Source organism: Xenopus tropicalis, chromosome 10 (genome assembly GCF_000004195.4).
Source record: "Xenopus tropicalis strain Nigerian chromosome 10, UCB_Xtro_10.0, whole genome shotgun sequence".
In the NCBI taxonomy this organism is placed as follows: Eukaryota; Metazoa; Chordata; class Amphibia; order Anura; family Pipidae; genus Xenopus; species Xenopus tropicalis.
The window spans coordinates 45,686,869-45,714,684 of record NC_030686.2 but is presented as its reverse complement, the minus strand read 5'-3'; the positions used below and the strand labels follow the sequence as shown (position 1 = coordinate 45,714,684).

The window sequence follows — 27,816 nt, the reverse complement described above, 5'->3', positions numbered from 1 at the left end:
TGTGCCAACCTGGAGGATGAGGGGCGGGGCAAGCTCCCGGTGTGTTGCACCAACTTTAGCCCTTTGGTCCTTTCCAATGATGGCTTCAATCTGATTGAATTTTATGATGGCCTAATGTTGCATCTGATGCAGTGAGCTTACAATCTAAGGTCCCTATCACATTCCCATCAGTCCCTGCCCCAGTGAGCTTACAATCTAAGGTCCCTATCCCATTCCCATCAGTCCCTGCCCCAGTGAGCTTACAATCTAAGGTCCCTATCCCATTCCCATCAGTCCCTGCCCCAGTGAGCTTACAATTTAAGGTCCCTATCCCATTCCCATCAGTCCCTGCCCCAGTGAGCTTACAATTTAAGGTCCCTATCCCATTCCCATCAGTCCCTGCCCCAGTGAGCTTACAATCTAAGGTCCCTATCCCATTCCCATCAGTCCCTGCCCCAGTGAGCTTACAATTTAAGGTCCCTATCCCATTCCCATCAGTCCCTACCCCAGTGAGCTTACAATCTAAGGTCCCTATCCCATTCCCATCAGCCCCTGCCCCAGTGAGCTTATAATCTATGGTCCCTATCCCATTCCCATCAGTTCCTGCCCCAGTGAGCTTACAATCTAAGGTTCCAATCCCATTCCCATCAGCCCCTGCCCCAGTGAGCTTACAATCTAAGGTCCCTATCACATTCCCATCAGTCCCTGCCCCAGTGAGCTTACAATCTAAGGCCCCTATCCCATTCCCATCAGCCCCTGCCCCAGTGAGCTTACAATCTAAGGGCCCTATCACATTCCCATCAGTCCCTACCCCAGTGAGCTTACAATCTAAGGGCCCTATCACATTCCCATCAGTCCCTGCCCCAGTGAGCTTACAATCTAAGGGCCCTATCCCATTCCTATCAGTCCCTGCCCCAGTGAGCTTACAATCTAAGGGCCCTATCCCATTCCTATGCTTTGTTTACCTTGCCACGTTTCATAGCACAGATATTCTGGCCCTGAGGAATGGATATATTACAAGGCAGTAGAGGTAGAGGCACTTAGTATGTGTATAGGGTGCCCAGCACTACGGGGACTGGGGGGGGCATAGTATTGAAGCATTCAGCTGACTAACATGTGCCTTTTCTTTCCCCCTGGCAGATCTCAGTCACAGTGGTTTGGGAGACCATTATGAGAATTCCCACTGGGGACTGCAGCCGTCTCTCCGAGGTGAAGCCACTTGTAGCTGGGATAAAGTGATAATAGACAGGACTGACAAGGAAGCGTGGCCTTCCATTACTGGAACTGAGAGTGAATCTGCCTCAGAATGTACTACAGACACTGACTCTGCCTCCAACTGTGGCTCAGAGAAAAGTAGCATGGCTACTAGTGCCCAAGGCAACTTCACTGGACATACAAAGAAAACAAATGGCAATAATGGCGCCAATGGAGCACTCATCCAAAGCACTTCTAACCAGAGTGCCCTTGGAGCTGGTGGGGCAAATGGTAATGGGAACTTAGCCAGAGTTTGGGGTGTCGCTCCAGGCTCCAGCTCTGGCATTGCTCACTGCCCTATTGGTGGTGGGGATGGCAAGGTGGACAACATGATTGGGGAGAGCAGGAGTCATAACTGCTGGGGCGCTTCCAACCCAAATACTGGCATTAATCTTAACCTTAACCCGAATGCCAACCCAGCTGCCTGGCCTGTACTTGGACATGAAGGGACTTTGGGAGGCGGCAGTCCTTCCAGCATTTCAAGTCCAGTCGGTGCCATTGGACAGAACATGGGCAACCAGAATGGAAACGCAGCTGGTAGTTTAGGTGCCTGGAGGAACCTGCAGTCACAAGAGAGCACAGAACCACAAACGTCCAATTCTCAGAATGTGTCTTTCAGCGTACAACCTCAGAACCTTAACACTGATGGACCAAATAACACTAACCCCATGAATTCTTCACCAAACCTTATTAATGCAATGCAGACAAATGGACTGCCAAACTGGGGGATGGCTGTCGGAATGGGGGGCATCATCCCACCCCACCTGCAAGGCCTTCCTGGTGCTAATGGTTCAGTTTCTCAAGTCAGCGGGGCGGGAGGTGACGGCACGGGCAGCTCGGTGTGGGGGTTATCGCAGGGCGGCCCGTCTGTAGGAAGCTGCGGTTCAGGGTTCAGTCAGGAAGGAGGAGATGGCAGCTCTAAACAAAATGGCTGCGCAGTTCAGAAAGATGGCAGTGGAATGAGTGCATGGGATTCAGGACCACCTAGTAGCCCCGGGGTGCTGCCTTGGGGGAGAGGCAGAGGCAGCGTAGGAGGCATGCATCCCGGACCATGGGGTCATACTGGACATAGCACAAGTAACGGTGTGAACGGTGAGTGGGGTAAGGTCCCAAACCAGCATTCCAGCAATGACATGAATGGAAAAGGACCCACAGGGTGGGACAGCCCCAGCGTTGGCATGCAGAGCACCCAGCAGGGAGGTGAGCAAATGAATTCTAGGGCCAAAGCGGTTGCATCTGTCACTGCAGCCAACGACAGATGCACCGGCGCTGGGAATGCCAATGAAGGGAAGGGAGGAGATGGTCAGCAGGGAGACCCTGGGATGGCAGAGCAGATGCCAAGACAAGATCTTGACCCGAGAGTCCTTTCCAATACCGGCTGGGGACAGGTCCCCGTCAGACAGAATATTGCATGGGAATTGGAAGAATTTCAGCGTCCCGATCATAAAAATGTTGGGACGGAGGCCTGGGGGGGTTCAAATACTCAGCCTTCAAACTCAGGGGGAAAGAGTGAAGGGTCCATCATGAACAGTACCAATACCTCTTCAGTATCGGGGTGGATGAACACCCAACCTGTGTCTGCCCCTGTAAGTGCAAGCTGGGGAGAAAAAACGCCAAATGGTCCAGGGGGGTGGGGGGAACACGCAAGCTCTACTGTTGTCAATGCTGCTGCCAAAAGTGGTCACGCTTGGAGCGCGTCCGCTAATCAGGAGGACAAGTCGCCCACCTGGAGTGAGCCTCACAAGTCCAAACCCCAAGGGTGGGCCGACGGGCAAAAATCAAATCCAAGCTGGAGTTCTACGGGCGGAGACTGGACCGACGGGCCCCCTGTTCCTCAACACATTACCGACGGAAAGAAAAACGGGACAGGGTGGGACTCCGACAGTAAGCCTGGATCTGGGTGGAACGAGAACTCGCGGCCTGGGACCAGCGGGTGGGGAAATGGCACAAACACCAAGAATAATTCCGGTACAGGCTGGGGGGAGCCCATGAAAGCTCCTCAGCAGCAAAACTGGGCCAATAAACCCCAAGAGAACAATGTGAGTGGGTGGGGAGGAGCAGCATCTGTAAAACAGAATGGATCTGTGTGGATTGGTGGACCGGTGCCAGCAACACCACCAACCAAACAAAAGGATGCTGGAGCTGATTCCACCGGCTGGCAAGAGCCTTCTCCGCCGTCTATACGCCGTAAGATGGAAATAGACGATGGTACCTCAGCTTGGGGTGACCCGAGCAATTATATTAAAACTGTAAACATGTGGGATAGGAATAATCCGGTATCTCAGAGCATCCCTGCAACAAACACCAACTCCGCCGCCACTCCCAGCACCCCTCCAAATACCAATATGGTTGAACCTCAGCCAACTCATCAGCCAAGTGCCCAGCAGAACCGATCCCCACTGCTCGGTCCAGGTAGGTTGGCCATAACCACTTGTGTATGGAGTGGAACTAATTCTTAAGCATATTCTGCTCTCGTTGTGTTTCTGCATGCTTCAGACTCAAGCTGTTGCTGAACTACAACTGCCAGACTTATACTTATACTGAATATACAAGAGGGTGGCAGGTTGGCCAGCGTTGGTAGTGCTTAGGCTTTAGGCTCGGCATCCATTGCCTTTCTGCTCATTCTGGTGCTAACTCATACAGTCTACTCCAAGTACACTCTGTCTGCAAAGGGTTAATCTCCCCCAGTTCCTACAGAAGCGCAGTAGTGGGCACCCTATCAATGTCACCTCGGGGCTGGGAAAGCGCCGGCAGGATTAGACTCAGGTAGATCTCCTTATTCACATGCTGCCTCTTTGTTCTTAGCGGCTTAGGTGTCCTATTAAAGCTGTCTAAAATTGGAGTTGAATAATAAACATGGTAAGGAAGTCCGTGCCCACGAGATCACGTTTTCGTCAATGCCAGAGGCCACATTTAACATCAGTCTTAGCAGAGACCCACCCTTGGTACCCCAGAATCCTTAGGGATCTTTAAATCCTCTCTAGGGTATTGTCTACCTGACACCTCACATCTACTTTATAGAAGTTAGAGGGATCATGTAGTAATGGGCAAAAAGGTTTAAACCAGGTCTAGTAACCCATAGCAACCAAGTATTCTTTACTAATAAATATCTGGTTATTAGCATTGAGTATGAGGGCTCTCCATCTTGTAAGCACTTCAGCTGTTTATTTAACTGCAGCTCTCAGCATCCGGTGCACTGCCTAAAGGTGCCCATACACCTTCAGACCGCTTGCTTGGGGGATATCGGATCTTCTCCCGATATCCCCCACCTACGGGGGAATTTAGGCTATTTCACAACGGGTATAGGCAAAGTCGGTCCAGGGACTGCACCAACGAGCCGATGGGGTCCCCGATCCGACTAGATTTTCTAACCTGCCCGATCGAGATTTCAGGCCAGATATCGGTCGGGCAGGCCTGTCGGTAGTGCCCATACACGGGCCGATTAGCTGCCAAATCGGTCTATGGCTGCCGATATCGGCAGCTAGAATCGGTCCGTGTATGGGCACTACCGACAGGCCTGGGATCAGGATGTAGTTCAGCAGTTGGATATGATTTGCAGGCAATGATGAGTGAGGCTAACTATATAAGGATGGCTAGGATTGGTTACAGAGTGACAGTGCTTCTATTTTGCAGGCTGGGGAGATTTGCCTAATGTTAACTCAAAGACTGAAGCCTCTTGGGGAGAGCCCCCATCCCCGTCTGCTGCTGTCGACAAAGGCACTTCGGCATGGGGGAAGCCCAAAAACAGCACTTCAGGTTGGGGGGACGGCTCTGCGGAACCTCCCGGAACATATGGAAGGACAAGCGCTCCTGCTGCTGCTGCTGCCCCCATGCTGTGCAAACCAGGTGGGGCGCCCAGGTTATGTTGTACTTATTCACTGCCAGGCCCGCAGCAGGGACGGAAGCAGAGATATACAGGGCCCCACGGTTCAGTTCCTGTGCTGGGATTGTTTAGTCATGCCTTTCAGAAGCCTGACAGACAGAAATGTACCTTGTATGGAAACTCATTGCTTAGAAATCCACCATCTTTTCTTTTCTGCAGCTCCCAAATCTATGCAAGAAGGCTGGGGTAGTAGTGGAGAGGAGGCCGGCCTGGGCAGCCAGTGGGAGGAAGATGAGGGAGACATGTGGAACAATGCTGCTTCTCAAGACAGTAACTCCTCCTGCAACTCGTGGGGCAACGGCCCCAAAAAAGGACTTTCCAAGGTAAGGGGCAGCCTGCAGGGTAATAGCTGGCACGGTATTAACTCCATATCTGCCATAATGGCCGCGGCAACACTCCATTTGTATACAGTTTGCCCTGCTTTCTACATGCAGTGGGGCTTGCAACTGGGGGCCTAAGAGCTCCGAGTTCTATACGCCATCTTGATGGAATTTTTCTTTTTCCTTAGAAAAATGATTAAGCTGCCTTTTGCCAAAGCAATGCCCTGGCAGCCATCCCAAGCTCTGCTTTGCTGTGGGCTGTCATCATTGTGTAATTGCTCTATTTGCACAGGTCATAAAGACTCCAAGCAAGTCCGACGAGGTCTGGATCATGTCCCGACTGACTAAACAGCTCACTGATATGGGCTTCCCGGTGCGTGTCGCCAGAAACGGCTTGAAATGCAGAGCAATGCTTTATCTGACACGGGGCTATTCCGTGTACTTTGTCAGCCGTGGGAATGTGCATAATAAGGCAGGCTGGGTTTAGGGGGGGTGGTAACTCTGGGATAGGGTGTATAGTAAGGCACGATGATGTCACGGGAAGGGGCTGGTAATGGATATTTTGACCCATGTCTATGACATTTCTGCTGGCTGGTTCTTTTAGGCAAGCAGTTATCATTACTCCTTGTGAGCTATAGATTTGTGTGGTGGGGGGGCTGACGTTGCTGGGAGTGGTAGTTAGGGGGCTAACGTTGCTGGGAGTGGTAGTTAGGGGGCTAACGTTGCTAGGAGTGGTAGTTAGGGGGCTAACGTTGCTGGGAGTGGTAGTTAGGGGGCTAACGTTGCTAGGAGTGGTAGTTAAGGGGCTGAAGTTGCTGGGAGTGGTAGTTAGGGGGCTAACGTTGCTGGGAGTGGTAGTTAGGGGGCTGAAGTTGCTGGGAGTGGTAGTTAAGGGGCTGATGTTGCTGGGAGTGGTAATTAGGGGCTAACATTGCTGGGAGTGGTAGTTAGGGGGCTAACGTTGCTGGGAGTGGTAGTTAGGGGGCTAACGTTGCTGGGAGTGGTAGTTAGTGGGCTAACGTTGCTGGGAGTGGTAGTTAGGGGGCTGAAGTTGCTGGGAGTGGTAGTTAAGGGGCTGATGTTGCTGGGAGTGGTAATTAGGGGGCTTACATTGCTGGGAGTGGTAGTTAGGGGGCTAACGTTGCTGGGAGTGGTAGTTAGGGGGCTAATATTGCAGGGAGTGGTAGTTAAGAAAATGTTTAAGGTTTCTCATCCTTTCTAAAAACCTTTATCCCTCTTTACAGAAAGAGCCTGCTGAAGAGGCCTTGAAAAGTAACAATATGAATCTGGACCAGGCCATGAGTAAGTGTCCCAGTCACTGGTGTAGGGTATGTGCCAGCCAGTAGTACTCTCTTGTCCGGCCAAGCCATTACACATGGAGGATTTGTTTTCCTTTAGTACAGAGCTCATAACAGCAGTGAGGTGGTGGAACTGCATCCCAAATTGAATCTCATCCTGCCCCTATGACTTTACCCCAGGGGGAGTTTAATGGGGCACTATACTATATTTTGCATTACCCTTTATACTCACATAATGTAATATGATAGAAATCAAAATTAGCCTTTCGGAGCATTTGTTTTGTAGATGCTGGGGTCAGTGACCCCCATTTTCAAGCTTTACAAGTCAGAAGGAGAATTTCTATATGTTTTGCCTTTCCTGCAGGCGCTCTCCTGGAAAAGAAGGTGGAAATAGACAAGCGTGGATTGGGATTGGCAGACTATAATGTGATGGTCACCAAGCCCCTGAGCTGCCGCCAACCACCAATCTCCAAAGAGTCTTCCATGGACCGCCCCACTTTTCTTGACAAGGTAACAAGTGGTTCTTTTTGGAACCAATGGAGCGATTGTGTATGAATGTGCCAGCCGTGTCAGTGTGTGTATTTAGCAGAATAGCTGGGATGTCACCAACTGATAGCTGGTAATGATTGGGTACAGACTGGCCCCCCCAGTCATCGACAGCCACTGATTGGTTGGAGGTTCAGCCCAGCAGTATAGAATACTTGTATTTCCATTCTATGGGGAAGGGGTTGTGTTTGTGGGCCATGGGAAATCCTGCTAGGTTATTGGTGCAGTGGCACAGGGAGTGTTGGAGCTTTCATTCTGTAACTGTTATCCTAATGCTGACATTTACCTTTGCCGAATGACCGAATGTCTACATGCACAAGGTTAGCCAAGGGGTCTTTGCTTTACATGAGGTGCTGGGGGCTCAGAGTATTTAGGAGTTTGTATAAAGCTCAGAGGTGACTTATTGGCCCCCGATCTATTCAGGCTTTGCCCGCTGCTGCCCTGCACAGACTGGGCTGGGGGGGGAAGGGAAGGATTAGTGGGATATTGACAGAACAGCTGAGCGAGAGCAGCAGACATATGAACCATGTGCTTGTCTCTGCTTAAATGTCAGCAAAGCTTTTAACCCCTCAGAAGCTTTGGATCTCGTTGGGTACATGAGGGATACAGACCCTGCTATTGCCCTGCCCTTGCTTATATTGTATTGATTGGCTCTGACTGGGCTCCGTACCCTAACAGCTCTCCTCCCTCTCTCCCCACATGCCTCTCTGTGCCTTCTCTCTGGATCCTGCCAACAGCTCACCATCTCCCTCTCCAATCAGGATGGCGGCCTAGCGGAAGAGCCCACTTCTTCACCATTTTTGCCTTCACCAAGCCTGAAACTCCCCCATCCAAACAGTGCACTCCCTAATCAGGCCCTGGGTGCCATGACAGCAGGGCTTGGCATGCAGAACTTGAATTCCACTAGACAGGTAAGACAGGTGTTTGTTCAAGAAGGGTACCAACCTGCAATCTTTAGTGTGTGGCAAGGGATCTAAGTACTATCCCAATGCACGGGGCATTATGCTATATATATATATATCTGTCTTTGGCCGCATTAGGGAGCAGAGAAGCCATACTAAGTCACTGGAGCCTAAGAATTTGTGCTGTATTGTTGTTTTAATCATTATTCTCTCTAAGGCACCGCGTTGCTTATCTTCCCAATTCTAAATACTCTCTACCATTGTTCCTTAATATGCGCTTTTACTCACTGTCTCCATGTTGGTACAGATGCAGAGTGGCAATCTGGGTATGTTTGGCAATAGTGGAGCAGCACAAGCCAGGTCCATGCAGCAGCAGCAGCAGCCACCAGTGCAACCTCTCAACTCATCCCAGCCTAGTCTTCGTGCTCAAGTGCCTCAGTTCTTATCCCCTCAGGTGCGTTTGTTACTGAATATGTGTGTAGCATGATGTGCTGTGTATTGTAAGGTGGGCCAAAGCATTCAGTCACCCCAAGTACAGTAGCTCATTCTACAGATGTATCCAAATACCACATTTTCATTGTTTCTACCCTGACTGGAGATTTACAGAAGACAATAGTGGGTGATAGTAAGTGTTTGGTTTACATGAACATAGGAAGTTTAATGCTTGCCATACATTATAAGATCTGCCCTTGTGGCGAGGTCACCAAACAAGTGGATCTTTCCCCCATATGCCTGGTAAGGTGGGAGATATCTGTTTGTTTGGCCCTAGGTCCAAGCAATCTGGTCACAACCACAGGATACAGTTGTCAGGGCAAGGATCACATCGATACCTTCCTCAGTCCGATGGGAAATCAAACCTGCCTGACTGACATCTGGCAGATTTTCGCCCAGATATCAGTCAGGGAGGTCCGTCGGAGGGCCCCACACATGGACAGATAAGCTAACGACTCGGTCTGAAGTGCCCAAATCCACCTGTGTATGGACACCATTACTGTATATAAATAGACCTACAAGCAGTAACTGCCTTGTCCCATATCCGCCATTTTGGGTCACCTTTTAATTACCACTTGCTAAAACAGACTGCTTGCTGGCATACTACAGGTCATCCTATTGTTTCCTGGTAGCCATATTTGTGAGGTACAGGGGGTGCTCTTTATCTAGCAGCCTTGTTATTGCAGCTGGAATAACACTCTCTGGTTTCTCTTATCGTTTTAGGTTCAAGCACAGCTTTTGCAGTTTGCAGCAAAAAACATTGGTCTCAACCCTGCACTATTAACTTCGCCAATTAATCCTCAGCATATGACCATGCTGAACCAGCTCTACCAGCTGCAGCTGGTAAGTACCAAGTAGCCTCTGTAGTACAGACACGGGCAATTAGAGATGGCGTTACACAGCTCTGACCTGTGTGTTGCATTCAGCTGAGCATTAGATATCCCATACTCATGGACTGCCAATGAAATAGAATGAGTAATCTTGTCATCCTCCATTAAGTCTATTGCTACGTAAGGGACTGCCGCAGCTCCCGTGCTCTGCGCTCCTCTGGCTTGGAACATTTCCACCGGGGTGACCTGTCCCTCATTTTACCTGCAGGCGTATCAGCGTTTACAACTCCAGCAGCAGATGTTACAGGCTCAGCGCAATGTTTCCGGACCCATGAGACAGCAGGAGCAGCAAGTAAGTGGAATCCGCTCAGCATTGCTTTTCACACCTCTGCAAGTGTCATTGAATGCTAAAAGGCATCTAAAAGCCAGCTCCCATCCCAGCGTAGCCCCATGGAACCTCACGAGCAATAGCAGGAAAACCACTCTGGGAAAGCTCGGGCAGCTGTTATTGGGCAACAATGAGTGGGGTGCAGGGAGTTGTAACGTGTGTAAGATAACATCCTTCTATCCTTTATGCAGGAATGGTACCTAAATCCTACTTCCATAATGTCAGTCAGTTCTCCACAAGGCCCCTTATGCCTCCTGGGACCCCCAGAGTCTGCCTCCTCTATAGTTACAGTAACAAGAGTTAGATAGATAGCAACACACTGTTCTTATTATGTGTTTCCCATGATTTCCATATGACGTGTGTATTGTGCCCTTTGCAGGTTGCACGCACAATCAATAACATGCAGCAGCAGATCCAGCAACACCAACGGCAGCTGGCCCAGGCCCTGCTCATGAAGCAGCAGCAGCAGCCTCCCCCTCAACACGCTCCTTTGCACCCCCCAGCAGGCAAGTCTGCGCTGGACACTTTCTCATCCCATACCCCGGCCCCTGGCCTGTCCGACCTTCACACCAAAGAGCAGCAGTCTTCATCCAGCACCTTCCCCCCATACCCACTTGGTGAGAGTGCAGCATTAGTAAATACATGTACTGGCAGCCATTACGCCCCAGTGAAAGAGCTGGTGGAGAACATGCGTGTACTCATTAGGGGTCTTTTCCCGCTTTACGTTGTTAAAGGCATGGCAGCACGTAAAGAGTCCCCATGGCTGCACCTCCTTAACAATCTGCAGGCACGTTATCAGGGTGGGCCAGCATAGCAATAAATCAAACAGGGGGCTGCAAGTGGAAGTACTGACTGTTTCCAGCTGTGGGGAACTACAGGATTCCATTAGACATAATGGACAGGATTTTGCTCACTGACTGCCACCCCCAATCTGCCATGCAGTCTTCACTGTGGGGCTCATGTGATTGCAGGGTAAACTTGGGTGTGACTTTAGCCTTTAGCTTCCAGTAACCCCTCATCTCTCTGCAGTGGCTGGACTGAACCCCGGCATGAATGTAAACAACATGGACATGGCAGGCAGTTTGTCAGTGAAGGATTCATCTCAGTCCCAGTCTCGTCTGCCACAATGGACTCACCCCAACGCCATGGACAGTCTGACAAATGCTGCTTCTCCACTTGACCCCAGTCCTGGCAAGCCCGGTAAGTCGGGCACTCTTTGTGCAGTGCCGTAAAGCTGCGCCATGTTACTATACAGACGTACATTTGCCACATATAACAGCAGGTTACATTTCCTTCAAGGAAGACTTGTACCTCAGCTGTGAATTGTGGACGAAGCCCCTTTGCCAGCACTTTGGTCACTCAGGCACCCAATGAAGGCAAACGGAATGTAGTCATTATGTTGTCAGCAGTTTAGCAGTCAGGTCAATGGTATAAAGACACAGGCGCTGGCCAAGCAGCCCAACACAAACACAGCAACAGGGTTACAGATATATAACGGTTACTGAGCTAAGCTGCTTTATTTCCAAGCAAAATATAATTCCCCTCTAGGCAGATGATAGAAGTGGTGCTGTCAGCGCTGCCCCCCGCACACCCCCGCGCGCCTCACCTCATGCATTTAAATCTCCTTCTTGATGCAGACTTAACTGCATTTGTCACACTACAGCGACTTCCATTTAGATTATAACCTTCACTGGCGGAACCTCTGGGCGGCTCTGCCACTCTGACATTTCCCCAGACTAGAATTATGTGCTCGCAGCCAGCCGCTCACGACTGTACAAAACCCCCTTTTGGCTTTTATAGTTACTACAAATGTTTATTGGCGTTTTGGATAAGAGAAAAGGCGCGCATGTAGTAGTAACCCCACTCCTGTGACTGATATTCAAACACATGCCTTTTTGGGCAGTATCCACCATGATGGTTGTATGTTTTTGGTTGAATCCGGAATCCCCCGTTTCTTTCCGGCACAGGTGCCCTTCCTGGGGGGTTGAACATTGGTCCCCCTGGAAAGTCCTCTCTGGATGACGCCTACAGTCGGTACGACCTCCTGTCCAACAGCGAGTCGCCAACGAGCCCTCCTGTACCTGTTTCTGACAGCTGGTCACGTGCCAAATCTGAGAGTGAAAAGATCTCCAATGGATCCAGCATCAACTGGCCTCCTGGTAAGTGTGGTTGGGTGAGACCAATTTCCTGTTGTGCTAAAGGAGGCAGCAAAGGCTCACCAGTGTTCTGCACCCCTCTCAGAGTTTCACCCTGGGGTACCTTGGAAAGGACTGCAGAATATCGACCCGGAGAATGACCCGGATGTGACTCCTGGGAGCGTTCCTACGGGCCCTACCATCAACACCACCATCCAGGATGTCAATCGCTATCTACTAAAGAGCGGAGGTAATGGGCTTAGTAACTGTAACGGAGCTTATCTCCATGAGAGCACGTGTGGCCCTGTCATTTGTTTTGCCTGCCATGTTCCCAAGCGCCGTGCACTTACTAAACATGCTGCTGTTGCTGTGGTTGTGTTTCAGGGAAACTGTCTGATATCAAGTCCACGTGGTCATCCAGCCCCATCTCCCACACTCAAGCGTCCTTGTCTCACGAGCTGTGGAAAGTACCAAGAAACACTACAGCCCCATCCAGACCTCCTCCTGGACTGACCAACGCCAAACCCTCCTCTGCCTGGAGTTCAAACCAACTGGGCTGGACAAGCTCCTATTCCTCTGGTAAGAGCCAAAGCGGCGGCAGCAATGGCTGATTCACGTGACTTTCCCTTGTGCATGCAATGTTGCCTTTACTGCTCATTCTGTACCTCCCTTGCAGGTTCCACTTGGAGTACCGACAGCTCAGGAAGAACAAGCAGCTGGCTGGTCTTGCGCAACCTAACCCCACAGGTACAGCAAACGTGCAGGGCCCACACTACTGCGCTAGTATTCCTATAGGGCAGGCCAGACAAGAAGGAATAGGATATCAGCAACAGGCAACTGATTATGCTGATATTATGCCTTCCATGCAAGTAGAGCGGTAATCGGAGCAGGTAACCCTCTGAGGGTGCTGGGAGTTGCAGTTCAGAAACAGCCAAAGGTTCAACATATAAGGATAGCAAGCGTATTTTATCCCCCAGTTATCTTTGTGTTATTGCCCTGACCTGGCATCTCACAGAATAATCAATGTGACTGTCACTCTGCAGTCTCTTTCCCTTGCAATGACTGGTGCCTGTCTCTTCCCACAGATTGATGGCTCTACCCTACGGACACTGTGTCTGCAGCACGGCCCTCTGATAACATTCCATCTGAACCTCACTCAAGGCAATGCTGTGGTCAGATACAGCTCCAAGGAGGAAGCCACCAAAGCTCAGAAGTCACTGCATATGTAAGTACCTCTATTCCCCTCTCATTGGTTATTTGGGTGCAAAACAATGTAACTGCCACCAGAGTGCCTACTACATATCCTTAGGGGTGACACATGGGGGCAGCTGCCCTGAGCCCTGCACTTGGGTAGTAAAGAGAATGCTATTCTGAGACAATTTGCAATTGGTCTATATTAAGATAGGTAATAAAAAGTAACTTTTGTATGATGTAGAGAGTAATATTTGAAGACAATTGGTCTTCATTTTTTATTATTTGTAGATTTTTCAGTAATTGTTTAGCAGCTCTCCCATTTGAACAGCTATGTGGTTGCTAGGGTCCAAATGACCTTAGCAACTAGGGAGTGGCTTGAATAAGAGACTGGTATATGAATAGGAGAGGGGTTCAATAGAAAGATAAGTAATATAAAGTAACAATAAAAGTAAAACTGGAGCCTCACAGAGCAATAGGTTTTGGCTGCCGGGGTCAGTGACCCCCATTTGAGAGCTGCAAAGAATTTAAAAAGTATAAAAAAAATGAAGCCCTATTAAAAGGTTGCTAGGAATAGGCAATTCTATAACACCCCTTTAAGATATCAGTATAGACCAATCCATAGTGGAACGGAGCGTTTCTTCCCGGTTCTGATTGGCTTGCTGTGGTTGCAGGTGCGTTCTGGGTAACACTACTATCCTGGCCGAGTTTGCTGGCGAAGAGGAAGTGAACCGTTTCCTGGCACAAGGACAGCCGCTGCCCCCCACCTCCAGCTGGCAGTCTAACACTGGCAATAGCCAGCCCCGCCTGGGATCCGCAGGGGGCTCACATACCTTGGTGCGCAGCGACGCCGCTCACTGGAACCCCCCGTGCCTCGGCAGCAAGGGGAACAACGACCTGCTCTGGGGCGGAGTCCCTCAGTACTCCAGCAGCTTATGGGGGCCCCCCGGATCAGAGGATGCAAGGATCATCCGCAGCCCCACCCCTCTCAACACCCTCCTGCCGGGGGATCTGCTGAGCGGGGAGTCCATGTGATCCAACAACACATCATCAGCACTAACAAAGAACCTTAATCCAACATGGAATCCTTCCCACCATGGCTCAGAGAAGCACCCCGTCTGACCCGGCACTATAGCCTTCTCTCCATGCAGTATCTTCTCTCCGTCACACCCCCCCCCGCCGGCACCCTTGTGAACTGTTGCCTCTAACAGTATGGGTAGAATGTGAGCTGGGGGGGGCGGAAGGATTCGGGAGAAAGTCGAGGGATCTGAGTTACTCAGTACAGGCTGACAAAGTCTTTTATTTTTTGTTTTGTTTTGGGGGGTTTTTTGTGTTTCTTTTAACGTTTCAGAAGTGTTCAAAGAAGAAGACAATAACATTATCAAGCTGCTCCTGCTGGGACTAGAACTTACGGGCACTTTCCTTACATGGCAGGGCTGAAGCGGTTTACTGGGAGGGGAGTGGGTTAGGGAGGGCTGGGGGGCTAGAGAAGCCTATCGTTAAATGAGCCTTGGACTTTTATGCACATGAGGCGGGGCCCCTGTCAATCAGAATGGGGGGGAGGAGCAAGCGAGAGATTTGGTGTATACGCACTGTGTACACTCGCAGCTAGATGTAGGACTTGGTACGGAACTCACAGGCCGACTGTAGAGAAGGAGCGGAGGATCCGGTTGATCACCCCGTGGATCTGCCTATGCACATAACCTTCGTCCAGAGCTTCTGCCCCTGCCTTGCCATCTTCTCTCTACATCTCCTCAACACTATCTCCTTCTTCTTCTCCTTCCAGGCACCATATCATCTGATTAGAAATACTTGAATCCAGCAGAGGAAAGCTGTTTTTTATTAGTTCTTATCAGGGTCTCCAGGCCGCTGTCGTCCATGGCAACGCAGCTCTTTGTGGACTTCAACAAGATGACAAATGGCAAGCCCCGCCCTCCTTTCTCCCCCCCCCCCCCCCTTTTCTTTTTAATTTAATTCGGCATCGATTATCTAAAAATAGATATTTTTGGAAACAGACTGTGTTCTTAGCCCAGGGAGTGAAATGGCTGCCCCTATGGGTTCTGGATCTTCTGGATACCAAGTCGCTTATGGTCGGCCAATCAAATTACTCAGAGTTGGCTACTGATGCTTGCCAAGCCTGAGCCGTGCCATTGCCAAGGTGAGGGGAGTCACCCATTGTGTCCAATGCCCGGCACTGCCCATAGGATAGAGGCACCCTCCAACTAACTGCACTTAATGAATTCCCCCGCGCCTCTTTGTAGGGAAATACATTTGAAAAAAAAAAAACTATCATGGCTCCTAAGCTAATGTCCCAGTGAGCCGGGGACACTGCGTTTATATTATAGATATCGGGCAGTCACTCGGCTCCAATTAATGCTAATGGATATTGGGCCCCACTGTACAGAAACCTTGGAGATCTTCCTTTACCTTTAGGAATAGTGTTACCCCCTACCGTAATATGTAAGGATATTAGAAGTCAGCGAGGATTCCACATATTAGAAAACCCTGACATTTTAACGTAGGGGGTTCATTATATTTATAACACAGACCAGTGACTCCTATAACGCAAGTGGTATGGCCGAGTCCCCTTTATAATAATATAGTTTATGCCAAAAGTCTGTGAGGATGAGTTTATCTGTGAAGGCAAAGAGCAAGGGGAAGTAAAACCCAGAATTGGGTTGAGGGTCTGTATTTGTTACAAAGAAAGAGATGGAAAAGACCAGCGTGCCAGTTATAATGATTTTTGTGGTCCTGGCCCTTTAAGGGTCACATAGATATGTGTTATTCTAGGGAAACGTTCAAAGAGAAAATACATTTATCCCACAATATCGAAGGGACCCGGTTTAGTTGGCCTTTAGCGCACCCCATGCCAAGGCTTCTCTCCACTGAGGGACCCAGACGGGAGTTCATTTAAGAGGATTTAATGTCCTCTGAGCACTTGTGCAACTGGCATTCATTTTCTGTATTTAGGTCTGGTATTAGCAGTGTAAAACTGCAAATATCCCACAAACCACTTCCAATAGAAGATTCATGCAAAATCCCAATGTAACATGAAGATCCCCGGGCTTCACCCCAGCTCCCATTATCCCTGGGCGGGTTCTTACAATAGTTAAGGCACCTTGTTAGTCACTTATGGGCCATTTCCCTTCCCTGGGCAGAGCGGGGCAGGCTGCCATTGTGGCCTCTGTCTTACAGAGAAGGAGGGGAGTCTTTGCTAAACCTGACCATTTCTGAAAAGTATTTTTTTTTTTAATCTTATTTCATGCTTTTAGGTCAGGCTTTTTTTTTTTTTTTTTTCCTGTTTTTATCACCTTTTTTTAAATTTGCACTGAGATTTTCAGCTCCGCTTTACCAGCTCGGTGGTCGTTGCCAGCGGAGATGCAGAGGGACAAAGCGTATCCATGTTTACTCAAGGACCTGTTTGTCAAAAACAAAAAACATTTTTTTGAATTATCTCTGGCGCAAAACCAAAAAAAAAAAAAAGAAGTGTCTGCCTTTCCAGCGACTTTGTGGCGAGAAGCGGAGACTTGCGCCCGGCGTATCCCGTATCTTCTGAACTGCGAGAGAATAAAAAGCAGAAGCCGTCGCGGCTCTAACCTGTTTACAAACCTTATCGTTTTATCATATTCTGTGTTTTCTGCTTTTCTCCAAAAAAAGATAAAAAAAAAGACAAAAAAGAAAAAAAATTTTTGAAAAAAAAAAAAAAATACTTCCATTGAATTTCAAAAGTCTATTTTCAAAATCGAATAGAAATTCCTTTACATCTCGGGGAAAAGTAACCAGTGTTTTATATATTCAGCGGAAAAGAACGAACATTCGCCATTTTATTTCCCCATTTTTTTATGTGGTTTTTTTTGGGTTTATTTTTCCCAGATGGAAATTTCATTTTTTTTTTTTGGAAATCACTATCTTGCACATGGTGGATACATTTACTCAGGAAAACCGGACATTTCCAGAGGAGTAAAAAAAAAAAAATGCCACACAACCATTTCATTGTATTTTTTAGAAAAACAAAAAAAAAAAATGACAAAAGAGCTATAAAAAAAAGATGTAAAACGAGGAAAAAGAAAAAAAGAGATTTCCCAGCTCCAAGCACTGAGAATACGGTGGGGGGGGGGGGGGGGGGGGGCGGCGGAACCGGAGGAAGGCAAACTATTCCTGTTTGTAGCAGTTACATAATAACCAAATAATGGACTTGAAATGATTCAAGAGTGCTTTATTCATTGAAAAAGAAAAAACAAAAAGAAAAAAAATATTGCTTTATGTTAAAACCGTGACTTTATGGGGGGTATTGGGGGGGTCTGGAAGGAACAAGTCACCTTTTACAGCCGCGGAAGGGAATCCTGTAACCCTACAAGGAAACTGTACAACTTGGGATTGGGTATGTGGCGGTGGAAGGGGATTGGCTGATCGGAGGGGGGGGGGTTGTTTTTTGGAGGTGCCAGAAAGGAGAGTTTTTGTACCCAGCAGGATCCTGACCTATGCACAAGCCGAGACGAGAAGCTTTTTTGGGGGGTTTTTTTGTTTGGGGGGGGGGGCGGTCAAATGGTATTATAATTGCCCCGGGGCAATTCTTTTGTTACCCCCCCTTCCTATTGACAAGACAGGGAATAGAACTTTTCAGAAAGTAAAAAAAAAAAAAACCTGTGTATTTCACCCCCAACTTGTGTCGTACGTTGGAACAGGATTTTCTTTTTGTTTGTTAATCAGTAATAATTTGTGTGTGTTACTTCATAATGCTACCTCTGTCTGCCATAAACTGCCCCTCGGGGGGCAGAGGAACAGACTGTGACACGGGGAGGGAACTACAGGCACTGGGACAATCCTTACTCCCCGCCGACATCTCCGCGCCGCTCCATTTCCCCCGCTTTGCACGCCAGAGAGGACAGACAGCAGTGTTCAGAAGGTTTACAAGAATTTCTAGATATATATATATATAATGCAGTCGCTCCTAGGTTCTCTCTCTGCAGGGGGGGGGGGTGTTGTTTATGTTTTTTTTTTTTTTTTTTTTTTTTCTCTTTCCAATTGCCTTTCTTTTGGATGCAAAATTCTCCCAAAGATGTTTCAAAAAAGCATTTTGTGGCTCTTCTATTGTTACTGAACTCTGGCTGCAAAGGTGGGGAAATGCGCAGGTTGTACAGCGAGAGCGCAGGCAGCACAGCACTCCTCCAACCGGGACATTGGCTGTTCGCTCCATCTTTGTTTGCAGGAATTCTTCCACCATTACAAAAAAGGGGGATGCTGTGTATTTGGGGGGGGGCGTCCCTGGCACGGGAAGGGTTTGAATAGCACTTTGGCCACGTGACGTATGGCGGCGCTTACGACAGAGCCCCCGGGCGAGGATGCTGTGGGTGCTGCGGGGGAGCGCAGGGCGTACACCTTTTCTTCCATGCAAAAAAAAAAATGGATTTATATCTTAAAGTGAAGGACATGGGGGGTCTCCCCAAATATCCGACTGAACCATGTCGCCATCTTTGTGGGGGGGTGGGGGAGGGGGGTCTTTCTCATTTCTCAGATTCTGTTGGCTTCTAACATGTTTAACGTTTGCGACTCAAAAGGCGAGGATTTGTGACTTACGTTTTTCTTTTCTCTCCTAGAATGTGTTTGTTAATGAATTGCACCAAAAGCTGCTTTTAAACAAAAACAAAACGAAAATGGAAAAAAAAAAACAATGTTGAAGCTTCTTTTAAAAAAAAAAAGAAAACTTAATAAAGTGCAGTTTTGGGGTTTGTGTGGCTGCTTGAGTTTACGGGGGGCTGGTAAGTGTTTGTTGGTGAAGCTGTGACGGGGGGGACCCTGGTATTACCCTGTAGGGGGCGCTGTCCCAGTAGCTGCCATAGTGACTTCCAGTTAGAAATGGCAAAGTAGAGGTCACAGCTCCCCATTTACATGTCTGTATTATAAGGATATCAGTCCCTTTATCAGCCTTTACTGTAGCCTGTAAAAGTGCTGTAGAGCTTACAATCTAAGTGGTTGGGTAACATACAGGCACAAACTGTAAGAGTGCACCAGGTATGGGCATTTGCCCTTAAGCGCAGGACTAGGCAAAATAATGTCTTAGTGCTCCAGAAGGTACAGTGTGAGTACCTGTGAGGGATAGAGTTCCAGAGGGAAGGAGCAGTGAGATAAAAAGGGTTAAGCTGAGAGAGCGCAGTGGGTGTGGATGGTGTAAAGAGACGGAGGCTCTGAGAGGAGCGGAGGAGACGACCAGGAATGTGCAGGGAGACCAGTGAGGGAATGGAGTGAGGAGCGGGGAGGCCGGTGAGGGAATGGAGTGAGGAGCGGGGAGGCCGGTGAGGGAATGGAGTGAGGAGCGGGGAGGCCGGTGAGGGAATGGAGTGAGGAGCGGGGAGGCCGGTGAGGGAAGCTCTCAAGTTTGGGGTTTGAGCAGTTATTTGGTTACTATGGTCCAAGTTACCTTAGCAACCAGGGAGTGGTTTGGATGAGTGACTGGTATATGGACAGAGGAGGGGCTGAATACAAAAGTAACAATAAAACTGGAGCCTCACAGAGCAGTAGTTTTCTGGCTGCCGGGGTCAGTGACCCCCATTTGAAAGTTGGAAGAAGAAGGCAAATAATTCAAAAACTAAAACAAATAAATATAAAAGACCAATTGAAAAGTTGCTTTCTATAACATACTAAACGTTAGTGTAAAGTTAAAGCACCCCTTTAGTGTGAGTAACCCTTTATGTACCATGTCCTGTGTCACCCACTGACGAGACTGAGCTGAGCTCTGGCTCCTTATTGTATTCACATTTGCCTTTTCTGTATCATTCTTACCATCACTCAATGGGGCCACACTCTCAGGCCACTTAAAGGGGAAAAGTCAACAACATTTTTTATAATTTTGAAAATCAAAGTCTGGACAAACATTCTGACAATGTGTAGCCTTTATGGCTAATTACTGACGCAGCCTCCCTGGCCCGTGTGAGTGAAAGCTGATTCGCTGTGGCAGGTCACGTGGCCACACCCCTCAACAGCCAATAAGTGCAAAGGGAAAGTAAAGCAATGGCACCGGGCTGGGGCTGATGAAGCTGCATTTGTACATGTAACAGTAAAGCAGCTTATTGCTTATATCCACATACACACAGCACTTTCCTTTGCATTTGTGCGGCCCCCCAGCAGCCTTAGTGCAGCTGCCCCTCACCCTCCTGCAATTTACCCACAGATACGAGTCCTTTGGCAATAGCCACATACAGGGGTAACTAAAGAGTGTATAAAGCAGACTTACCCCCATACCAGCGACTATTGTAGCACCATTACAGACCTGGCACAGGCAACTGTGTGTGTACTGGCACATAGACTCCTGTATGTTGGATTCACAGACACCTCTCTATAGTCAGAGCTCCCTGTAGACTGAGCAGCCAGGCTTTCAGGCTTCATGATTGGCCAGCTGAGTCTAATCAGGCCCCCTGGTCAGTCTGTAGCATTTACTCTGCTCTAGCCAGTCCCTGTATTCCTATTCTGTTATCGTTAAGCTCACATACATACACACATACATAAATATATAAACAAATTGTAGTTTTATAGGAATGTGCAAGTGAATGCCCTAAAGGTATTGCTTAACTACAACTCCCAGCATCCCCTGCAGCTCCCTCGGCAGGTGTGTTTCCAATGGCTGGGCCTTTGTGCTAAATAACATGATGGCTGCTGCTCCAAAAAGCAGGTATGTGGCTCCTTGTCTCATAAATAGCCAAGAAATAAAGTTCTAGGTGTTTGTTAGTGACTTAAGTTGAATTTTTAGACCTTTCCGGGTTTTCTATCAGGAAAGATGGGCAGGTGGGGGTTAAACTCCCGCCCTCTCTGCTCAGAACACAATCTGCCTGTCAGTACTGAGCCCAGTTGGGCAGAATCCCAAGCAGAACTTGTTGGGGTTACCCTTGGCCTCTGCTGCAATGCGCTCCCCATTTTCTACCTTTGCCGTACGGATTGCTGCTTTATATTGCTGCAATGCAGCGTCTGACCCCTCTGACCGGTATGGCTTAAATGCCTTCATTTTCTTCCCAATTAACTTCTTTACTTCCCAATTAAGCCACATAGGGTGGGTCTTAATGCTTCTACATTTACGTCTTATGGGGATAAATCATTCTATCCCTCCAGTTTCCCATGGGTATATTTGCCATTCTGTACTACTTGTTCTAGCCTGGCTATTCCTGTCATTCTATCCTTTAATCCGTGGGATGAGCCCAAGGCGCTCATATTGTCCACCTGTTAGAAATCCCTTGTGTCACTGACTGTGCTGCTATTATGGGCTTTGGCCACTAGTGGGCGAGCTGGCTCCATGGAACTGCTTTACAGGGTACAATGTTGTCAGTCACTTTCTCAGCAGACTGTATCCTTCTAAAGAGTCTGCCCAGTCTGAGCATCTTAGAGTTACCCATATATATATAATAATAACATTTTGCTGTTGTATGGACCTTGCCATAATAACTGCCAGGATCAGACACTGGCACCTTACAGCAGCCCCTCTGGCATTTGCCTGAACCCACAGATTGCCAGTCTGGGCCTGGGTCCTGGCATTCCAAGTACCCAGAGGCACAAACAGCCCCCCCAGCCCAATAAATAGTGAGTGTCTGTGGCACCTTACAGCAGCCCCTCTGGCATTTGCCTGAACCCACAGATTGCCAGTCTGGGCCTGGGTCCTGGCATTCCAAGTACCCAGAGGCCCAAACAGCCCCCCCAGCCCAATAAATAGTGAGTGTCTGTGGCACCTTACAGCAGCCCCTCTGGCATTTGCCTGAACCCACAGATTGCCAGTCTGGGCCTGGGTCCTGGCATTCCAAGTACCCAGAGGCACAAACAGCCCCCCCCCCAGCCCAATAAATAGTGACTGTCTGTGGCACCTTACAGCAGCCCCCCTGGCATTCCCAGTACCCAGAGGCCCAAACAGCCCCCCCAGCCCAATAAATAGTGACTGTCTGTGGCATCTTACAGCCCCCCTGGCATTCCCAGTACCCAGAGGCACAAATAGCCCCCCAGCCCAATAAATAGTGACTGTCTGTGGCACCTTACAGCAGCCCCCCTGGCATTCCCAGTACCCAGAGGCCCAAACAGCCCCCCCCAGCCCAATAAATAGTGAGTGACTATGGCACCTTACAGCAGCCCCTCTGGCATTTGCCTGAACCCACAGATTGCCAGTCTGGGCCTGGGTCCTGGCATTCCCAGTACCCAGAGGCCCAAACAGCCCCCCAGCCCAATAAATAGTGACTATGGCACCTTACAGCAGCCCCTCTGGCATTTGCCTGAACCCACAGATTGCCAGTCTGGGCCTGGGTCCTGGCATTCCAAGTACCCAGAGGCCCAAACAGCCCCCCCAGCCCAATAAATAGTGACTATGGCACCTTACAGCAGCCCCTCTGGCATTTGCCAGAACCCACAGATTTCCAGTCCGGCCCGGGGGCACCCCCCCACAAGACAAAGCACTGCTGGGCAAAGACCAAGAGGCCTACAAAAAGGCTTCTGCTTTACACCCAAGACCAGTAAAAGGTTGGTCTATCCCAAAGGCGCTGTAGAGAACGAGCCGTCAGACTAAAGTCATAGCGCTCAGGGGTGCACCAAGGGCCCCCCCATTTCTCATAGCACCCGGGGGTCTATGCCTTACTAAAGCACCAACACAGCAGCAGATTCAAACTCAGGGTTCCATCTATAGCAGGTAGCCGACCTACTCCCTGAGCCGTGCCGCTGCTAGCCCACATTCCCACGCTCTGTTGCTCTTTGGGTCGAACATTGGGTGCAATCGAGCAGGAACAGACTGAAATAAATGAAAAGCAGCCTTAGTGGGCTGGCGGCATGGTGGCTCATCGGGTTGCGCTACTGCCTTGCGGTGCTGAGGTCCTGAGTTTGATTCCGGCTCTGATCTCAGCTCCGCGAGGGGTGGGTGCTCTCTGCGTGGGAGGCGGCTAGTTCTTTGGGCGGCCCCCTCTCATGCAGAGAACACATCGTTAGGCTGATTGGCTATAACCAAATTCCCCGTAGGTGGGTGTGCTTGGGTGTGTGTGCGCATAATGTGATGTAGGGTTCCTCACTATAGGGGGAAACTCCTCGCGGTGCTGGGGGCAGAACCCCGAGACCCCAGCACCGCAAGGCAGTAGTGCGAGCCGCCATGCCATTTTTGAACCTTTCAAGCCAAAAATAATAAAATAAAAACTCCCAGTGGATGTGGCTCAGGTCAGAACTGATCCCAGGACCCCAGCTCTGCAAGAAGCAGCACTTACCTCTGAGCCACAGCACTTTCACTTGTTGGGCCCTTTGTCATTTGCAACCATGTATCTGACCCCCTTATAAAGACTCACTACACTGTGTATTGGATATTTAGAACGAATTAGACAAAACACAACAGAAAGCCTAGTGGCTCAGAGGGTTGAAGGCCTCCAGTATGGCCCCAGAGCCCAGAGTTCAATTCTCACCTATGTGCTATTTTATATTATAGTTTTATTGATGGCTTTCTGACTCCTCCTCCTTTAGCAGCCATGTTGCTACTCCCTCTATGGGGAAGCAGATTCCTGTAGCACTTCCGGCTCAGCCATGTGACCTGTAGCTTCCTTTCCTGTTTGCAGCCATGACACCCCATAATGTTGCCCCATAATGTTGCCCCCCACTGGCCAGAGAGCGCACAGTCAGCACCAGGGTTTGGGCCTTTGTATTTGTGAGAAACAAGAGGGGCTGAAAGTAGATCCGGTTGTTGCGCAGGGAAGGAGGAGGCTCAGGGTTTGGAGACCATTTGCACCCAGTATGTTCCCAGTTCCTTGCATAGAAGCAGGGGGAATGATTGGTCTCAGATTCTACCTTGCTATGTGGAACTGGCTTCCCTCAGCCCTAAAAGACCACTGCTTGCCATTGTGGCCAGGGGACTAAGAGCTTGGGTTGTGGCCTGGCCGTGCCTATGTTGATGGGTGCCCAGGTGCCCAGGGTGCTTTGATTCAGGTAGAATGAAGTGGGGAAGACTGGGTGCAGCGTATTCCTGGCACAGGGGGCAGACAATGAGCAAATTTAAGCAGGTAGGTGCCACTTACCACAACGTGCAGCTCCGGCCAATAAGAACTCTTGGTGCCACCAGTATTTTGGTGCCTTGCTGCGCTGTAAGAACAAAGCCCCCGGGCACTCGGGTGAAACCGCAGTTTATTAAAGGTGCCAACATCAGAAGCCATTCCGTGCACTTTTAGGTGCCCAGAGCCATTGTGCCAGTTTTCGGGGTGCAATTTATTTCATATGATTGGCATTAATGTGACCCTGTGTGCATTATCTCTTTAGATCTATGGGCACAAATGGCAATAAATCCTCTTTAATCTGCCCTATTCTCAGCCCTTTGGGTTTGGCACCACTTGCCCCATAATTAGAATTCTATTGTTTCCCTGGTGCCCCTTATTCCTAACGGGGATCTACCCAGCCTTTAATTTAACCCTTAGTTATCCCTCCAGTTCATGTATTAAAGCTGCCAACCCTGCTGCGAAAGTGAGAAATGCCCACCAGTTGGCACAGGCCAGGTTTTAGATCTTTCCACTTTTTTTGTTCCTTTTGCTTGAATGATAAGAAGAGTTGCACCCCGTTGGCATCATGATTTGTTACTTTATCCTCCTTGGCCAACTTGCTCCATTGCTGCCATGCTTTGCCCAGGGTGCCCGCACTAGTGACCATCAGGAACAAACCTTGCATGCCAGCCCAGGGGAAACACAGAGTAATGCCCCCATATCCCTAGCCGGGGCATATTGTGTTCCCACATGTCTGTCGTGCCAGCACAAGAACTATTCATATACAGTAGGGGGTATCTATGGGTGCCCAGAGCCAACATAACCGAACATCACCATGTGCAATGCCAAGCGGGAGGGGTGTAAGGGGCACTGCCATTGGACTCTCAAGCAGTGGCAATGTGTTATTGGGCGTAGTAAATTGCATTTTACCATCTAGCAGTGATGGAAAGTCTGGGCAGATGGGGATTAATACCTCCCAGAATTGGGGGATCAATTCCCCCCCAGAATGCATGGGGCCCATGGTAAAGTTTGGTGGAGGAGGAATAATGGCCTGGGGGTGTTGCCATGGTTTGGGCCCTTGGTTGCACTAAAACCATAAGCCTACAGGGTACAATGACTTTCTTACATACTCTGTGCAACAGTTTGGCCCCCCCCCCCTACACACGCAGCCAGGTTTATACAGTTTGTTGTGATGGGAAGAACCTGAGCCCTGACCCCAACCCAACTGACCCCCTGTGGGATGGAACCCCCCGACTATGAGCCTGATCCCCAACATCACTGCCCAACCTCACTAACACTATTGTGGCTGAATGGGAGCAACTCCCAGCAACCCTGCTCCAATATCTAGTGGGAACCTTCCCTGACTGAGCCCTGACCCCAACCCAACTGACCCCTGTGGGATGGAACCCCCCGACTATGAGCCTGATCCCCAACATCAGTGCCCAACCTCACTAACGCTATTGTGGCTGAATGGGAGCAACTCCCAGCAACCCTGCTCCAATATCTAGTGGGAACCTTCCCTGACTGAGCCCTGACCCCAACCCAACTGACCCCCTGTGGGATGGAACCCCCCGACTATGAGCCTGATCCCCAACATCAGTGCCCAACCTCACTAACGCTATTGGGGCTGAATGGGAGCAACTCCCAGCAACCCTGCTCCAATATCTAGTGGGAACCCTCCCTGACTGAGCCCTGACCCCAACCCAACTGACCCCCTGTGGGATGGAACCCCCCGACTATGAGCCTGATCCCCAACATCACTGCCCAACCTCACTAACGCTATTGGGGCTGAATGGGAGCAACTCCAAATAAAATTTCCTTGGGCAAGAAACCATCCACTCCCACTCCCATCCTTGGCCAACTTGAGCAATGTAATACTAAGTGAATGTGCCTCCCTGTATCCCAGTCCCCTCCTCATTAGATTAGGGCAACGGCACAGGAGTGGGATCTATTATCCAGAATGGCCCTGTAATTTTCCGCTTGGATGGGACAGGAGCAGCCCAAACCAACACAGAAGCAGAGACATTTGGGCACTATTATTATTGGTTAGTGTATATATATATCCAATTAACTACTCTGCTCTGTGCTGCCCCCCCCCCCCCCCCCCATGTATTATGGTTCAGCCCAAGTCTGAGAGTGAGGGAAATAGGGGAAAGGTGTATAAGTTCATTATAGAAATGAATGGGCAGAATTTAAACTGATTAATCAATCACACACTCAGAATGAGGGATTTACAGGGTAAATAAAACAAAATGAAAGATATTTTAGGCATAAGAGTATATTTTCCTTTGAGTACAGAGTGAAATCCTTGGCATTTACCCCATGCAAAATCCTAAGTCCCTTCCTCCTGTAGAACCCAGTGCAGCCGGTAGATGGCGCTGCGCTCACACCAATCAGCAGCTCTCTGGTTCCCATACACTTGGCTGCGCTTGAACCAGTCACACACATAGTCATGTTTGCGCCCAGCTGCATCTCCCACGCAAGTCTCACCCAGCTGGGCACCTGGAGCAGTTATGTGCAACCTGCGTCCCCTGCTCTTGTTCAACTACAGCTCCCACACCCTCCCCATCCAGCTGGGGGGTCTCAGAGTGATGTCTAAATGAGAGAGGTCTGACTGCAGCACCAATGCAGCACCAATGCAGCACCAATGACTGCTCACCAGTAATTTGCCTGTATTATTTACCCTGGGTCTCTTGATTAGGATTGAAATAACTATTTGGTTGCTAGGGGTCAATAAACCTAGCAACTAAACCAGGTTGCACAGAGGGTCTGGAAAGAAGGATAAGCAATAAAAACATAAGAATAGCAATAAATTGGTATCTATTTGTTTTTGGGTTGCTGGGGGTCAGTGACCCCACTAACCTGAGAGCGTTGAGAGCTGCTGGGGGGGGGAGTAGGAACGCCATGCAAAATCCATAATGATGACCAACCGAAAAGTTGCTTAGAATAGGTCCAACAGCAATATATTAAAGGTTCATTGCAAGGTGAACTTACCCTTTAAAAACACAGTCATACGTTTTCCACAAAAACCACAAAGTGGGGGGGGGGGGATTTGGGATATTTAATGGCACATGGGAAAACCGTCGTAGCAAAATAATCCCCCCAAACTGTTGGCTGAGCCATTAGCCTAATCCCTATAGGGATGCCCAGCCTCCATCTGCCCCCCCCCCATAGCTTATACTGTGTACAAATAAATAGATATACACACCCCCCATAGCAAATAGCAGCACAGGCCGGGGGGGGGGGGGCACCAATTCCACAGGGAAAAGTCCTAGAAATAAAGGATGAATAGAATCCCCCCCCCTTTGTGTTGGAATACAAGTGCCCCCCCCAAACCCACTGCAGAAGGAATACAGAGGTAGATACATTATGTGGGGGGCCCATTATTTAAACACACAACTCCCAGCACTCCCTGCCAGCCCTCAGTTCTAGTCTCTCCTCCTTCCCAACTCCTCATGTTCCCCACTCTGTTTGTTATTGCCCCTGTTTAGATAACAAAGGAGGTACATTATATGAATAGTGAAGGGGGCATTACAGTGGGAGTGGGGGGGGGGACATTACAGTGGGAGTGGGGGGGGGACATTACAGTGGGAGTGGGGGGGGACATTACAGTGGGAGTGGGGGGACATTA

General features: G+C 49.3%; 1 protein-coding gene across 2 annotated transcripts in view; it reads left to right on the top strand.

Annotated features, from left to right (window-relative positions):
* tnrc6c (trinucleotide repeat containing 6C) overlaps nt 1-18,917 on the top strand; it is a 56,036-nt gene extending 37,119 nt beyond the window's left edge. Inside the window, exons 5-22 of one of the 2 annotated variants that reach the window (XM_031894615.1) lie at nt 1,120-3,645; nt 4,867-5,079; nt 5,276-5,439; nt 5,729-5,809; nt 6,681-6,738; nt 7,099-7,244; nt 8,018-8,191; nt 8,490-8,636; nt 9,398-9,517; nt 9,773-9,856; nt 10,272-10,509; nt 10,922-11,092; nt 11,860-12,051; nt 12,134-12,277; nt 12,412-12,606; nt 12,704-12,774; nt 13,113-13,252; nt 13,893-18,917. In XM_031894615.1, coding sequence (XP_031750475.1) covers nt 1,120-3,645; nt 4,867-5,079; nt 5,276-5,439; nt 5,729-5,809; nt 6,681-6,738; nt 7,099-7,244; nt 8,018-8,191; nt 8,490-8,636; nt 9,398-9,517; nt 9,773-9,856; nt 10,272-10,509; nt 10,922-11,092; nt 11,860-12,051; nt 12,134-12,277; nt 12,412-12,606; nt 12,704-12,774; nt 13,113-13,252; nt 13,893-14,253 — 5,225 coding nt within the window. In that variant the 3' untranslated portion in view covers nt 14,254-18,917. The remainder of the gene's footprint in view (nt 1-1,119; nt 3,646-4,866; nt 5,080-5,275; nt 5,440-5,728; nt 5,810-6,680; nt 6,739-7,098; nt 7,245-8,017; nt 8,192-8,489; nt 8,637-9,397; nt 9,518-9,772; nt 9,857-10,271; nt 10,510-10,921; nt 11,093-11,859; nt 12,052-12,133; nt 12,278-12,411; nt 12,607-12,703; nt 12,775-13,112; nt 13,253-13,892) is intronic. The other variant, XM_031894616.1, reaches the window with a different exon arrangement.
* Nucleotides 18,918-27,816: the final 8,899 nt, after the last annotated feature.